The sequence below is a fragment of the Ylistrum balloti genome, unplaced genomic scaffold (genome assembly GCF_031769215.1).
Source record: "Ylistrum balloti isolate Yb309-2 unplaced genomic scaffold, AGI_CSIRO_Ybal_v1 Utg369668, whole genome shotgun sequence".
Lineage (NCBI taxonomy): Eukaryota > Metazoa > Mollusca > Bivalvia > Pectinida > Pectinidae > Ylistrum > Ylistrum balloti.
The window spans coordinates 2,309,453-2,327,116 of NW_026781915.1; the positions used below are offsets into that span (position 1 = coordinate 2,309,453).

The window sequence follows — 17,664 nt, forward strand, 5'->3', positions numbered from 1 at the left end:
CAAATGTTTGTTTCAATAGAGCCCCAAGAAAGTTCCAGCTCTTTATTCTATATACAATAATATTTAATCAATATCGACTATCCACTTATTTGGTATACAACTGTCCTATCATACACAAACAGCAGGGAAACATCAACGTGTTAACAAAATTCTATTATCTAAACTCTATTAAAACGAAGGCCATTCATGGACAGATGAATGAGGTACACTAGAAATGAAACCAGATATTCCAGAAGGATTAACTTCGATTACTTCATCGGCGCAAGTGAATAGAAATTACAACAACCAAATCACTCCACATACTAATGAGGATTAAACACATGTAACTATGCATTACACGAGAAAATAATATTTTCTCTTCGAGATCAGAGTGATGACAATAAACCCTCCCGGTGGTTTTCAGGAACATATAGACTGTTATGTTAAAGTTAGAAAAAGAATCAAATAAATGACGAATGTAACATTTACATTTGATTTTCTCGTCAAAAAAGTAAAACAATCATTCGAGATATAAAACAATCATTCGAGATATTAAAGAAGCATTCGAGATATTAAAGAAGCATTCGAGATATAAAACAACAGAACAATTAGTTCGCTACAAATTGATACAAATGATTGTGTTGAGTTAGGTACAAAATGTGGACGGAGATTACGTGTAATCAACATAAATAGAAGTATGTAAGTACATCAACTATTTTTTTTGTGAATTATACATGTTTAAATAGACATTTATGATCATCTAATATGCACGACTTAATTTTATACAAAGGGCAACATATATCATATATAACGCTATTATCAGATAAGACGTGATTACGAGTTCAGGGAACATCGATCATGAAATACTACAAAACTAACAACATTACATTCCTATTTTGATTGACTAGTTCAATATGTTAACGATGTTAGCTGCACTCAAAACAGCGCTACGCATGATTTAATACTGCTTTTGTCCCCTAGTTTAAAATGTATATACAGCTAATAATATGTCATATAACCGAAGTACATGTTTACCAGTCATATAACCGTAGTACATGTTTAACATAGTCATATAACCGTAGTACATGTTTAACATAGTCATATTACCATAGTACATGTTTAACGTGTATGTAATATTTATAGTGAAGACAAATACAAACGGAATGTTCATTTCAGTGAAAATCATACAATTTCATGCACGTAAAATGCTACCTAATGATATCATATAAAATCGATTCTGTTAGAGAACATATAAATCATTCTCCTAAAGCACAATATCTAGCGTCGTGGTGGAGTATACAATGTGAAATTTCATTACTCAAATATACTCTCTGACCAAAACCTCTAGTATCACAAATTTATCCGCACCCAGAACAGATCTGTAGAAATTATTTTCTAGTATCACACAGTAACCTTTCACTTTTACCCGCACCCAGAATAGATCCTGAAGAACTCATCTTCTAGTATCATACACCGGCCTTTCATTATAACCTAAATCCAGAACACTTCCAGTAGAAATTATTTTCTAGTATTACACAGTGGCCCTTCACTATTACCCACTCTTCTAGTATCATACACCGGCCTTTCATTATAACCTAAATCCAGAACACTTCCAGTAGAACTTTTCTTCCAGTAACATACCACACTGAATGGTCAATGAGTGCAGGCATCACTCACTATTATTCAATGTTGCCTGCACCAGAACCGAGTTGTTTACATTTCATACACTTATAAAGCATTAACATATCGCATGCCCTCAATGTATCAGCGAATATGTGAATATGATTATCAAAGTTAAACATATTATGAAGTGGTACATACATATTTAGTAGCATGTGATGATATCATTCAAGCAAAATTTCAACAAAATTTATTATTCTAATGAATGAAAAAGAATATTGCAAACAATATGACGTAATTGATCATCTTTTAGATTTATAATCGTACATCTTCTGTATCATGTATTAAGTTGTCCTTCGAAACACATCAGAAAGGAATATAAAGAATGAAAAAGTTAGTAGAGCCAAATATATGACATCTGTACAATGGTGATACTGGCATGTTTTTTCCGGCCTCAGAGCTTATTCGTTTTAGTAGACATAGAACCATAGATGTGCTCAGGCTAAGTCAGTGCCGTTATAGAACTCTACAGAGGTCTGACGTGAAGCTTTTTTGCCAGCTTTCCTCTTCTTTTGGCGAGGTGGATATTCCCCGGCGTCAACAACACATCCTCTTTTTGCATAGTGGTCAAGTAGCCTTTTCCAAACTTTGTCACATTTCAACAGGTTTTTGTTTCCTGTAAATGTATCATTCATATAAACATGTATTTAATGCGCTGAATTAAACCGACGATAACAGTCGGTCAAAGGTTGATCAGAGTGAGTTCCTCCTTAGATCGAAAAAAAAAATGTATTGCTTATGTTTTTATTTTGCATATTCTCGTTGGCTTAATTAACAAAATATTATTTTTATGATATATTATTTTTTCTGTTTAATTTCCTTTCTAAATGTTTAAATATTCATTATATTAATGTCACCATCCTTAGTTTACTTATTTTTCAGTGCAGATATCCAATAACAAAGTACAGGATATCAAATTTTGTATATTCATCCGCCGATCAATTTCTACTGAATATGATACAGAGACACAGAGCTGTACCTACCAATGATGATGAGGCCTTTGCGAGCTCTCGACAAAGCTACATTTATCTGGTGTTCATCAGTGATGAAGCCAAGATTCTGTTTACACCAACCAAGAGTAGGTGTATCTTCGATTTTGTAATGCGGTAGCGATCTTGCAGTAGTGAATATGACGTAGTCCCATTCTCCACCTGCGAATTGAAGCAGAAAGATAAAAATGAAAAGAGAAAAAAAAAACTTACAGTATTAGTTAAGTAATTCTTTCAAGAACGAAATTTGAGAAGATTATTGAAAAAAATACTTTCATATACCTGATATTGAAATATGTCAAAACGTCAGTGTTTCGTCCTGAATACTTTGGGTCGCTTCGAAAGGTTTACATTGATTTATCAAATTAACATAGCAAGTTCCATTAAATACGTCAACTATTCCACAACACATGCTCATAGTTTCTCTGTAGTTTTTTTCCCCAATGATATTAATATAGATCTCCCATTTATTCATATTTTTTCTAAAATTTTATCGAATCTGAGACAGAATGAGAAGTCCTTTAAAAACCAGTATTCACTACATACTGTTACTAGAAGTATATCAAAGACTAGTGGATAGAAAAGCATGTACCTTGACTTGACACGACAGTGTGTACATTACAGTTGATATACCCTGCTTGTAATAAGCCTTCCTTTATGGCGTGACACTGTGCGTTGTACTGAGATATGATGTTGATGTACCGAGGATCCACTGTTTTGACCAGACGTCGAAAGACCTCCAACTGCAAGGGAGGCGAAACAATTATATATCTTTATGGTAATTGGAAAACTTGTGACACTTGCAACATAAATACTTCCACATCAATTTAGAATGAATATTGTCCTGTGAAAAAAAGAGGCCGACTTAGCCTGCATTTCTCATATCATATCTCACTTCCGAATATGAGCATGTTATTACCTGTACGTTGTACTTTAATGATAAAAGTATTATCCTCTATATGTTATTAAGATAATACACGATATGGATAACCAAAACACGGTATAACAGAACGGGCAAATAACTCCACACTCACCACTTTTTCAATCTCTGCCTTATTACTACAAGACTGTTCGTTTCCCTCCTCTGTTGATACAGTTAAATATTCTTCTTCTCCTTCCACATGGCAGAATATATGCGGTACCTCACTGTATTTCCAGATACTGAGGGGGTTGTCCTCCTTCCACACACGTGAAGGAGCAGTTTCAAGTTTGTTGTCATAAAACTGTGACGACACAAAATCGCATATCCGCGGATGCTGAAATACATTGATGAATAGATGGATTATTTACTTGTAGAGAGATAATCAAATTAGTAATGCACTGTAAATCTTGTAAGTAAAAATGACTTACTGTGTAATGGAGTTATCGTTGATTAACTGCCAAAACACTTTATCGTGTTGATGTTTCATAAATAATACATTTTTGATAAAATTTTTTACATAATATTTTCTTACATGTTTGCCAGTGAAATATAGAGAAAAATCTTATTGATTAAAGAGTTATTTTTCACTCGTCCAAAAATAACATTTTACAGACCAATGAAAAGAGAACAAAAATCATTTTAGAAAATTGACAAATCATAAATCCCAGTAAAGAGAAAAACCAGAAACCTTAAAGGGTTGTTATAAAGTAACACGACTCAAATGCCTTATCAGAGGTCAAACCGAAAACCCAACCAAACGTCTTGAAAATGGAGCTAGACATTTCAAGAGGATTCACGCAATTTTTAGCCTCTTAACTGTCACAGATTAAACTATTTCTGAACGTTTTACAGCACATGTCTGTTAGTGACATGGATAAGTAAAGTAAAAACTTTGTGGATATAAAAATAAATTCACATTGAATTCTCTTTTCGTGTCGACACTGGCTATTTGGCTTGTGAAATATAATAAATGAAACATTTAATAGTGTTTTCAGTAATAACAAATATATTTTAATCGTGTATCTATATTTTTGTTTCTGTGCACCCGTGAAGGATACTAAAATATTAGACACACTTGTGAAATTTATTGATTGCAGAGGACGCTATTAGATATCCTATATATATCAAATCATAATATAATTATGGTTTCAATTAACAGTGTAAACAACGAAGACCTTACCATTCGATATTGCGTTGACAAAAATATTGCCTTTTCAGAAAATCTTTCGAAGAGGGATTTCTCTAGTCCGAGATTTGCAGCGTGCTGACACATGACTACAGGTCTGAGTTGTTTGTGGTCTCCGATCAGAACTACCTGCTCAGCTTTTGTAGAGATAATCGTAGCAAGAGTTTCTGGTTCAGTGCACATTCCGCTTTCGTCAATGATACACTGAAAAATTTTGTTTTTTGTACCGCGGATGAATTTTGGGTTAGTAGTAATAGCAGTTGTACAGAAAATGACATCATAGTGTTGAAGTTCTTCCTGTCCTGCCTTACTTAAGAGAGACTTGTACTCTTTAAGTTTCTCCTTAAACTCATTTGCTTCATCAGTGTCTCCTAAGGACGGACAATCTCGGAATCGCTGGAAATATTTGTCAAAGACTGATATTTCATCGGCGTGAGGCTTCCCTTCTTGTCGGATCAGACGATGTAAAGCGATGTCTTGAAGATCTTTAGCTGGCATGTTTTCAGCTCTACGTGATTTCGCAGACCATAGATTCCCCGGAATAGGGAAGTCCATACATTCATGAGAAGAACCATACATTCTGATCATTCTTGGTGCTAATTCACCAAGTTTTTTCCTAGTCCACCCTGCAAATCAAACGAAACAAGTACGATAAACTCTCTATATAAAACAAAGAATAAGATCCCATACCAGCTCTGAGAAATGGTCGGAAATTGTCATAATCTGAACCACAAGTTGATCGAAACCAAAGAACTGGACATCCATTTTCTCTTAATCCAACCTCAACGTCCAATTTTAGTTCAATCAGCTCGGAGTTCATGAGCGGAAACTGATAATGTCTTGAAATGAAATGTGTTCTAAGGCTATGACTTCAGACCTTGACCTGAATCTTTCCAACCGGAAATCAAATTATTATGGAGAGATATTTAGGAACAACGATGTGTACCTTAGCCATTTCATGAGTCGGACGTAATTCTTAACTCGGTATACTCCAAAGGTTATATACTGTCAGGGATATTTCCAGAACGTATGGACATCCCAATTTCATACAAAAGTATGATTAATCATGCATAAAGTATTGAAATAATCGGGTTGTTAAATAAATTCTGTTGTTCAGTTGAAGTAGCTTAGCTTCAAAATATGTTTAGCAACGTTTGGAGCGATATTTGTTTCCATGATATGAATTTTACGTGAACAATTAAAACATTATTGCCCTTCATTTACCTTTTATAAGAATATATGTTCAAAGCCAGTAAGCTGCCAGTGAAATGTACCTACTTGCAACAAGGTCAACGGACTTGTTCGACGGACCACAAAAGACCACCTGTTTAAGTGGATTGCCTTCTTGATGCCAAACTCTGTTTAGTTTCGTAAACAGATACAAAAGTTTGATCCCAGTGAAAGTTTTCCCTGTACCTGAAATAAAATAGTATATTTGTACAATAATTAGAAATAGTCCCGTTATGTAATTGTGATTGCAGTGTGTTAATGAAATGTTTGATGTAAAAGACTTGTGCGTGCTTTAACGGTTACCTTTGCTCCGCGTTAATTTTCCAAAAGCAGTACAAACGCATTTATGTGTTATATTCCTGAATCAATGGAATCAATATTTTATCAGAAAGAAATTATAAACAATATCTATATATATTAATGATAATGAATGAGTAACAAGCTGTTGCAGAAAAACATAGATCGCTTCAGAACTGTTTGTCAATTACAAATGAAATAGATATAGTTTGGCATTCGTTTACACTCTATTAATAAAACATCGATGTTTAATCACTTGAAGTTTTTCTTCGTTACCAGAAATCAATTAGTCAGTCTCTTGGCAGGGAATTATAAGCCTTACAAGAGTCCTACTTCCAAATATAAGTACCTATGTGTTATGTAAAAAGTATGTACTCATGTTTTTCCATACTTGAAACAAAATCTTTATAACATTGTATCATACACAAAAAGTTCATTGTAAAAAACCTGTCAACAACAGATTTTGCCCCAAAAATACTTTTACTCAACTAGAGACCCTCTAGACCGGCTAGACATTGTTAGTCTTTCTTTCCTTTTCTTCAAAGAGGCGAGTTCAAGAGTAATCAAATATACGTGCTTTCTTACATGAGATTTGGAAACAATGACACAAATGTAATACCTGGTGGACCTTGAATGAGCGTAAATCTATTGGTCAAGGCTTTTTGTATAGCCGCGTACTGTTTGGAGTTGTTTCGTGCTAGTCCAACCACGTCCACCTCTAACTCCATTCTTCTTGCTAACGCCAAGTGATTTTTGTCTAAAAATAAAAATGTAGTGATAAATACAAAATATGATAGTCAAACAGTAAAATATTTGTAACAATACATTGTGGAATAAAACTTGAGTTCAGAACTTACATTTTCCGTTATCTTATTCAATTTTCTATTAACGAAAGCGGTTAGTTGAAACGTTTTTAATCAAAATACAAAATATGTATAACTCAAACACAAACGTGTGTCCAAACGAATATATAGAATATTGATTATTGGATGAAACAAGTTGACATTTAACGAAGTCTGATCTATATGATACAAACCTAAAGCTGGAATTTTTTTCCCCAAAGCAATTGCTTGTGCCAAACCGTTTGCCTTATCCAAGCATAGCAATGCTGCCTCAGTTCTCCTAAAAATGTAATATAAATGAGGTTATATTTCAATATCATAACATTTAGCTATTACTCAGGTAAGTATATATTAATCTTATTTTGATATCTTGCAAAAGTCGGTTATACATTGTTACGTAATATCAGATGAAGATAATTGATTTGAAATATCTGTCTTTTATAATGAAGCCCCGTTAAAATAAAAAAAATGTCAGAATCCATAGGGTTCAACATACCTGTTAGATTCTGGTTTAGCCATGATCTCAACACTACATCTGGGTTTCTTTTCGGAATGGAGAAGCTGCGGAGGTAGGATCTGGCTCGAAGGATGAAGCAAAAAGTGTACTTCAATTCTTCCTTTCTTCTTCATTTTCTTTATTTTATCCACTTGACCGTGCGCTAGCCATATTCGTTTTCCTCCTGGAGATCCTTTCAAACTTCTGTATGTAATTTCATCGACATCATAACAGCACTTCAGACAAAGGTAGTCGGAACTAGGAACGTACTTGTCTTCGTCCTTCTTGTCCTCATCTTCGTTTCCGTGCAGAATGAAATCCATTGACATGCTGCTGAACTCAATGTTTCTTTCTTCACAGAATTCTATGGTCATGGAAAATGTTCCATCCGTTTCATTCAATTTTACAGGGAGGTCATTGACGTTGACTGAGTCATCGTGGCCCGCCATAGTAGCAGCTTCCATACGTACCAACGACAGCCATACTTCGAGATATTCGGCTACAGACCTATAGTTTTGAGGATGCGCTTTTGTCGTCGCATATTTGGCCAAGTATTTGACAGGGTCACTCGGGTGCTGCAAGCATAGCTTGAAATTATTTGTAAGATCCAATATTTGGGGTATTGGTACGAGCACCCCCTTCTGTGGTTCTGCGCCTATTTGCAGTGACAGAATTTGTGCATGATTGAAAGACATACTGAACTCACAAAAATGCTTTGTAATGGCCCCTTGCCTGACCTCAGAGCTAACGTCTGAGACAGTTGATGTACAAGCTGGAACATATGATCTCAGTTGATCGCCTTCTTGATAATCTGCATTTTCTGAAAAAATCTTCTTTAGCGATGTAGTGTTATGACTAAACAAAGCTTTCAGAACATCCATCCAACGTTTATATTGTTGAAAGACGGCCTTCTGATGTGGATCAACTCGGAGCTCGGCAAGACCTCTAGTTGAGGGAGCATAGCCTCTGTGAGAGTACAGTCTCTTTTGCCAGGCTAAGGTTAATATGTCGAAAGGTCGATCATCATCTCGGTCTTCTTGTACTTTTGGTTTACGTGACACATTAAGAAGGTTGAGTGGGACTTCTCTACATGCAAGTGGTAGACCTCGCATCCCTGGGATTAGGAGCTGGATGCTTTTATCAGAAACTGATTCAATGAGGCCGTTGAACATAACAGGGTTATGTCTCAGGACATGACCGAAATGTAAAGCCTTACACTGCTTCTCGTATTTCTTTGCTCTTTTTGAAACCTCATTGATATGGTAGCATATATCGTCAATTTCTTCCTTTGTGTAGGGTGCATTTTGCTTGTTCAGGACAGCATGGACAAGACGATGTGTCACAATATCTGCATATCGCCGGATCGGTGACGTAAAATGTGCGTATGGTGAAATATTTAATGTGAAATGACATCTTTCTTTACGGTTATTTACGGAACCGAGACATCTGTACTCTGCATGTTCTTGGAAACAAATCCATTCATTCCATGCAACAGCCTGTTCAGGATGAAATTCGTCACTTCCGATCAGTTTCCATGCATCCCTATAATTTCCGTCTTTGACATTTTGTTCCAAGCAAGACCAAATCCATTTTTGAAGTTCGATCACAACTCGATACCTCGCTTTCGGTGCGTTTGATATTTTCAGTTGTCTTTGTGAAGTTGGCTTCATGTTCTGCAGTTTCAGAATAATGTCGGCGATTCTTGGATAATCGGACAACCACTTATTAACTTTGTCATTTGGTGGAGCATCTTGGCACCTCAAAAGAGCACAGTTTCTCAAGCTGCTAGAGCACACAAATGTCGCAGCAGCGGTGTTTGCTAATATCATAAATTCCTCAACTAAGTAATGTGCTTCTAAAGTGTCGAATAAAGATTCATATTCTCTACCATTAAGCAAGTCCACCTCTGTTGGGAGTGAATGCATGGCGTCTCCAAGTCTTCTCCTTCGACAATTTTTTGCAATTTGGAACAAAGCAATGATATCAGCACGCAGTACCATTTCTTCTTCCGTTTGCTCGAGGATTATGTCTTGTACTTCCTGATAGCTAAATTGTCTTTTCGATTTGACTACGGTCTTTTCAATGTTGTGATGGTGTAAATGTCCGTCATCTTTGAAGTACAAAAATACAGACAAAGCGAGCCTCTTTTTGTTTGGGAGTAAGCTGCAAAGATTTTGGCTCAGTGGTGCAGGCAACATATGGTAAGCTTGTCTACCTTGCCCTGGGTAGAATGTCGTAGCCCTTATTCTTGCCTCTTCGTCAACAGCTTTTCCTTTCTGAACAAAACTGGTTACATCTGCTATGTGAACTCCGACCTCTATTGTAGTGTCCGGAAGCTTTCGGATGCTCAGTCCATCATCAAGGTCTTTGGAGTTCTTCGGATCAATAGTAAAAACAGATAATGTTTCCGAAAGGTCAACTCTGCCTTCTGTCAGATCTGGAGCAGGTTCTTCTGGCATTCTGCATATGATGCTTTGAACACTTTGGACTGTATCATAGTTGTAGTTAGTTGGCACTTGATGCTGGAGCTCGAGGATTTTCAAGCCACTGTTTATTCCACCATCAGACCGCATAACTTTGATCACTGCTCCAAGAGGATAAACTGCATCCCAGCGTATGAATACAACCAGAAATACGTAACTATGTTTTAAAGCAGGTTTAATGTTAACGACTTTGTTGTATTTCAATTCACAAGAACTTGAGTCATAGTCGTAAATCTCGACCTGGAAACCGTTAGTAACATGCCTGTTGAATATATGTAACTTTGGTACAGTTTTATCGAGCGGTCGCATCAAATGGTATTCAAGTTCATCCAGTCCACAGACAAAAACAGGATGTTCTATATCTCGAAATCGGTTTCGATTTAATCTACCAACAACTTTTCCATATGTCTTTTGTTTTTCAGAGGTCTTCAGAGTTTTGTTTAAGCGAGGAATAACATCAGACTGTTTGATATCATTGCTTAGAATCTCTACCACTACTTCATCATCCATGAAGTTTTTCCCGCTTTTAGATCTGCCACTGATCTCTATTTCCTTCAGATCACCTTCCGGTTGTAATAACTCACACGTCGCCTTATGAGCTGATTCTATCTTGAGAATACATTTCTTGAAACGGTCTGGGTGTTTTCTTGTTAAGGAATTTAGCTCGTTCATCGACAGGCTATTGGTGTAGTAGTTTCTTTTGTCATCAAAACCACAACTGTCTACAAACCTAGGAGAGAGATCTGCTCCATGTATAATCAAGTGCTGATCATCTTCTCTTATGCCCTCCTCTGCGCTTTCTGTGTCGACATCAACACTTTGATCAAACATCGTTTCCATGTAAGCATTTCTTATTTCATCTGCGTCGGAGGAGTCACTTTCGTCTGCTTTCCCCAACTCCAGATCAAATATGCTCGATCTCAGCATTTCGGAAACGCTGAATTCCTCATCGCTTTCTATTGAGTGGTCGTCGCCGTCTTCTAAACTCGCGGTGTATTCTTTGTCATCCATCAAATCACTTGCTATGAATTTTCCATTCCCAGTAGACGAGATATCGGACCCTGCTGTATTACGCCGTCGTCGCTTCTTCTTAATATGACCATCACCATAAGGCGACGCTGACTTCGAACGTGCGGTTTCCTGCTGTCTCTCCGTTTCGGTCCAATTTGGAGAGTGCATGCTAAACCGCCTAGCTTTGGCTGAAATTAGGAAATATGATTAATTTGATTGTCATTGTAAAACAATCAAGTAAATGCACGTAAATAATGTAATATAGAAATGCTCTAAAAATATTGTAACATGACAGTGGAGTCAGAAGGGAAAACATAAAATATGAAACAGAATAGAACGCATCAGTACATCGTATGTAATCATATGCAAAGCCTGTTTTAAAACATCTGCAATGCTTAGGATTAACTTTGAAGATAAGTCTGAAATCTTAAAAACTGTAAAAATGGTCATCGATTTTTCCGATAAAGAACAAAAATGAAAAATGTATTACTTTTTGAACCCTGATAACTACGATGTCGGTGCCTCATTTTAGCCTGAAGAGTTTTTTTTCTGTATGATGATAGTGATGCGTTAGATATTTTGTTCTTATAACGACAATGATGATGATAGTGAAACGTTAGATATCTTGTTCTTATAACGACAATGATGATGATAGTGAAACGTTAGATATCTTGTTCTTATAACGACAATGATGCGTTAGATATCTTGTTCTTATAATGACAATGATGATGATAGTGAAACGTTAGATATCTTGTTCTTATAATGACAATGATGATGATAGTGAAACGTTAGATATCTAGTTCTTATAACGACAATGATTCCGTGATAGACAAGTATGTAAATAACTCCAAAATGTTGCTCTTTGTCAATCGCTGAAATAGAATTGATCATTGACAATTTTTTTCTTCAAACTACAAGTGATGCACTTCTTTGAAAGATTTACATGACTTTGTTTATATCAAAGAATCATTTTGGTGTTAGTATGCCCCGTATGAATTAACTTTTGCAGGAGGAGTCTACTCGATATCTTAGTCATGTTCCCGTCTGTCATAATAGATCAGTCAATACTCACGTCTGCGATGCGGTTTCTTAACATGTTTTTCCTTTAATTCCTCGACACGTGGACTGTTCTATAAGATATAGAGAAAACCGAATGATTTTAAAAGGAAGAATAAGGAATATTGCTGTTATCTTTTTCTATATGCATGTTGTTTTCTAAGCTAGATTCCGTTCACACAAGAACGAATATTACGTCTTAATATTACTGATTTACAACAAATATGAAACTCACCCTGTAAGGTTCCATGAAATTGCTTCCTTCTAACCACGCTCTGATAGGTGTCTTTGACTCTGTTGCACTTATCTGTTTCATTTCAGCGGAAGTAATATCCCTTTTTAAAGCCTCCAGTGTTGATCTATGCTTTGGATTCTAAAAAAGCAATGGATATTTTAGACAAAGTCGTTTATTCACGTATCATACTGTCATACGAAGCATATTACAGTATCCAATAAACATGTTAGTAGATAAAATAAGAATACCAACATGTCAACATAATCATAATGCAAACCCGAATAAAACACAAGAACAAAAGAATTATTTACACGGAGACTTCTGAAAAAGTACGAGAGGAAGCAGCGTCTTCATAAATGTAAATCCAAGTAAGTGATGTCAGGATTTGAAATGAGAACAAGGTATAAAAAAAACAACGCAACCAACAGGCCAACTATCGAGTCCAAACACATTCAGCTTCATATCGCACAAAGAAATAGAATATTTATCAATAAGATCACTATGACGACTTAAAATTTCGTAAAAAATATCTCTATGGATATTAGCATACTTGTTTTATGCTTAAGATCTAAGAATATGTTAAGAAATTAATGTATACTATATACAAAAGATATCACGAATCATCTCACCTTCACGTAGAGAAGTGCTTGTTCGGTCTTCTTCAGAGCCAGATCAAGCCTCCCCATATGCTGTAGGGCTCGGGCCCATATTTCAAGGATCGAACCGTTGTCCGGGTACTCCTTTAATACTGATAGAAAGAGCTCAGTTGATAGTGTGTTATTTTGAATACTTAACAGGGGACTGAATTTGTGTTTTCCTAAGTTATAAGTACACCATTTTTCTCCAGGAAAAAATACAGTTTTCAAATTAAATTTGCGACACTTTCTTTGCTAATTACAAGGCATTCAAACATTATGTTAAAGTGATATTTCACGTTGTTTAAGTTTTATGATACAATGCTTCAGATCGTAAAACTTACCATGGTTTTATTCTCCTTGTGTGTATCAGTGCAAATTTGGAGCTAGAACAATATCATTGTTTACATATATCTATCCCGCTGTTTTATTTCTTTACAAGTAGACACATTCATATGAGAAAGAAACGAAGATTGCTTAAAATTTTAGAGGGTATGAATTTCTATGTATATGGTTCATCAGCCATTTATCAAGAATTTCACTTACCTATTTTACAGACTCCTGCTACCTGTTGTGGTACTTTCCCCTTTAAAAGAAAATAGGGTTTACATTGAGTAGTTTACACATTGGCATAGACATGAAGATATGAGTTCCTTAATCGTGTAATATTCTGCAAAAGCTTCAGTTATACGGGTGTAACAAGTAAATTCAAAGGCCATAAGGTAACAAATCCAACAGAACTGAACATGTTCCTGGAAATCACTTACATCCATAAGGAGGCATTTTAACCATTGAAGCAATGCCTTCAGTTTTCCCTCCGAAACGCCAGGGTACAAGACGTGCTTCATCTGGAGGGTTTTGTAGATCAGTAAAAGGTCATTGTAAACACACATCGGGATAACGACCGCTCGTCCCAAACACTGTTCTAGCTTGCTGTCAGCAAGAACCTGTATCTCATAGGCGATAGTCAGGATTTCCTGATAAATCAAACGTCACCAAAACTGCAATTAATACTTCTAACAAATATCTGTTTATAGCATCAATGAATTAAATTTTCTGTAGAGACATGTCTTTTGAATCAGAGCTTGTGCGACTGTTTCCGATATATTTTGTAGGGTTGGTTTTGTTTTCAGATTTTTTAAAATGTCTACATAAAATTTTGGGATAATCTAAATAGTTTATATGGATAATAGAATTTCACCATTAATAATGATAAAACAAAACTTGTAGTCTTTTCTTTACCCTTTTAAAATTTGAATAACATTTCAACTTCAAAAGCTACGCCGCTGTGACATGAATGAATCATTTGACATTATTTTTTCCTGCACATTATATGTCACATTGTAGAATGATTACAAGAAAAATACCTGTAAAGATGCGCCGGAGTCCATAGTCTCTTTCCAAAGTGTTGTAGATATTTGAAGGTGATCCAGAAACAGGGTATCATCCTGGTACAACACTCCTGGAACATAATGATGATTGTGGCTGGCCGTAATACAATATTAAGTATGTAACCAGCTGGAGTCATGTGATCAATTAAATCTGATGTGTGAACATTGTGTATTAAATTACATTAAATATTCTAATTGAATGCGTAGATGACGTCGAAACAATTTGACTCGGATTCAAGCGAGATTAAAATATGATGGACTTGGAGTGTACATGTTGAAGACAATGATGTGATCAATAATGCTGATTACATTTATCAGTTCTTCACTCATTTATTAATGAAGGATTTTGACAAATATAGTGATTAACATGAATGCCGAAATCTTTTTAACATATATGTATGAAACGGCATTTTTCGACGTAGGTAAGTATAGACATGAGACCAGATGTCACGATACTCCAAACACGACATACCTCTGTAGAACATCTTCAGAGCATGGTTGGGATCACCTACCTGTAATAAAATTAAAATGTGATAAGAATTTTAAAAAATCGATAATAAATTGAAATTAAATTGATCAAGGAACACGTACATCAGGTACCTACATGACAACTGATTCAGAATGAAAAAAAAATGTTTGAAATATGAAAATATCAATTTGAATGTGAAATACATACGTATGGGTATTCAACATATAATATTACTATATAAAATTTATTTGTCTGTTGAAATACTTACCAATCGGTACAGATCGGCACAGTCGTGATAGTAACGACTGTAGTCGAGGTATTGTCGGTCTCCGTCATTTTTATAAGACCTTTGAAGTCTCTCACATATCGCAGTGATAATCCTTTTGGCTCTCTCTGGTTCTTTATTCGTGATCAAATTGTTCGCTTCAATAATTAGTTCATCCAACTCAAACGACCTCGAAGTTTCTAGATCATATTCGATGTCGTCTTCGGGAGTGGAACGTCCGCACGTGCTGACATCGTTGTCAGTGGAGTTGAGTTCCATGCTTACTGGACCTGAACTTGTCAGACTTTCTCTTCTTGTTAAGTTATTGTCACGTTGGTAGATAATTTCACATCCAGTTAGGTCATCTTTTGACTTTTCACTAGATTTTTGCTCTTTGAGATTGTCACGTTGACCTCTGATTTGACCTCCAGTTTGACCGTTCTTTGTAATGTCCTGAGATTCGTCCTCCAGATCGTGCTGAATTGGTTCAGTGGTTCCGATGACTTGAGTAGTCGACCCTGTTGATACAGGTGGTAAATGGTCGGGCGGTTCCTCCTCCAATGACGAACCGGTGAATTGATTGGATAAATGTGTTCCCATCGTTAGATGTCTAACATACTGCCATCACCTAGTCTCACGTGACTGATTGTTGAATTCATCGAATACTAAAATAATCAAATGTATAGTATCAATAACGATCGAACTGAAATGAAGGTGTTGCTTTAAAAAATGTATGTATGTCAAACATCGAACATCATATACAGAGTTACTCTTTTACTATTGGATGCGCGTATTTTGTAGTCACATATATACAACAGTTATTTCATAATCTTCTTTAAATAGCAGTGATTTCACTTTAACAAGAAAATAAATGATATTAAAGCTGGTTTCACTTTCGCTTTCACATGCTTCACTTCTTAACACACTACTTCCGTTTTCGATATGTTTAAACTCACTAATGTACTCAGTAAACTGTATATTAACATTAAAGTCTATTTAGTCTTCTGGTTTCGTTTTCTTACCTACATATTATGATGATAACTGATTAAATCTAAATCTCTATGTGCTGCATATCACAAAGACATATAAAAGAGGATCTCAGACTTGTGTTCTTGGAACTCATTGATTTTTTTGGAAATTTTCACGTTTGTTGTACAATTGATAAACAAATTTATCAAATTTAACGGTAACTGATTAGGAGAGAGAGTCCTGTCTGATAAATCGAGAAACACCTTCAAATCGTTTTCTTTGCGTCTCGGCTATATACAGCTACCGGGGCTGATTTGATTTCGCAAAAAATAAATAAATGTGTATATCTCGAAAATTGATCAACCCAATCAAATTATAAATCATCCTTTTAATGCACGTAACATATTTTTATGTTTGTATTTCCTTTGGGGTCGGGCTGGGGTTAATGTAAATTCCCCTTCTCGTATTGTATAAGGGAACTGATAAAATGTATAATACTATAAAACCAGTTATATTACAGACTTAGATATCTAAACGTCCGTGGTGATATGTCTCGCACAATTTTTCCAAACATGACAGTGTATAGGCTCTTGGTTTGTTGTGGACAGTAAGCGTCTAGATAAGCCAGTGGCCTAACATTGTCAACATTGTGTTGGGAAAACTTCCTGGTCACGTATACGTGGAAGGTTTGATACACATCCATTACGCTACACTGTATGGCCTTATAATGATAGTTTCAGATTACAAATGATCTTTGTCACCACTTACATCACAATACGCGTACCATATAACCGGCATCAATTCTCCTGTGTTTTTTATTTGGTGTCCTCACCATATGTTGCTCCTTTAACAACCCAGGTTACATACATATTGTTGTTTTTATTAGTACACATATTATAAATACAAATCTACCTGCTGAAAGGTCGTATTAAAAGACGTAAATTCTGTTTCTTAAGACAATATTTCCATCCCTACAAAGCACATATACAGGAGATATGAAAGCAGGCCATACGAACTATTACATTGTACGTGTGGGTTTCCCAATGCAGTATAGCGACACAATCTTGGTGTGGTGTTTCACAAGTACAGAAGTAGATTTTAGGATCACCATAAAGATAAATTAGTAGAAAATTCATAAAAATGTTATTTTGATAATGTTTCCATAGCAGAGACAGGGTGCCCGTGATCATTGTTATCGTCACGTGACAAGGCTTCTGTAACAGTTTGACACTATAAACAAACGGTCAGCCCACTACACTTGTTCGTTTACAACAACGCACGTTACTTTACCTGAATAGATCGATCAGTTGGCATATAATGGATTATGACAGTGAAGTACCATATACATGCACATTTAAGTCGACTCCGAATGGGAATGTCAGTAAATATAGCAGTATTCAGTATGGCCTCATATTTCCGCCATCTTATGCAAATGATTACATCATACAACACACATAATACATTTGCGTAATGATCGTAAACACAGGATTGCAGCGATGTCGGTATATTTAACGCGCCGGTACAAGCAC

General features: G+C 35.8%; 1 protein-coding gene across 1 annotated transcript; it reads right to left on the reverse strand.

Moving 5' to 3' along the window:
- Positions 1 to 477: 477 nt before the first annotated feature.
- LOC132561441 (helicase with zinc finger domain 2-like) lies at positions 478 to 15,766 on the reverse strand. Its single transcript, XM_060226172.1, has 17 exons — positions 15,170 to 15,766; positions 14,905 to 14,944; positions 14,409 to 14,503; positions 13,809 to 14,018; positions 13,588 to 13,627; positions 13,036 to 13,154; positions 12,407 to 12,544; positions 12,188 to 12,245; positions 7,622 to 11,303; positions 7,320 to 7,405; positions 6,903 to 7,040; positions 6,035 to 6,172; positions 4,751 to 5,382; positions 3,683 to 3,904; positions 3,241 to 3,391; positions 2,643 to 2,810; positions 478 to 2,275 (listed from the first exon to the last, which is right to left on the reverse strand). The coding sequence occupies exons 1-17, from the start codon at positions 15,764 to 15,766 to the stop codon at positions 2,097 to 2,099; spliced, it is 6,693 nt and encodes a 2,230-aa protein (XP_060082155.1). The 3' UTR covers positions 478 to 2,096.
- Positions 15,767 to 17,664: the final 1,898 nt, after the last annotated feature.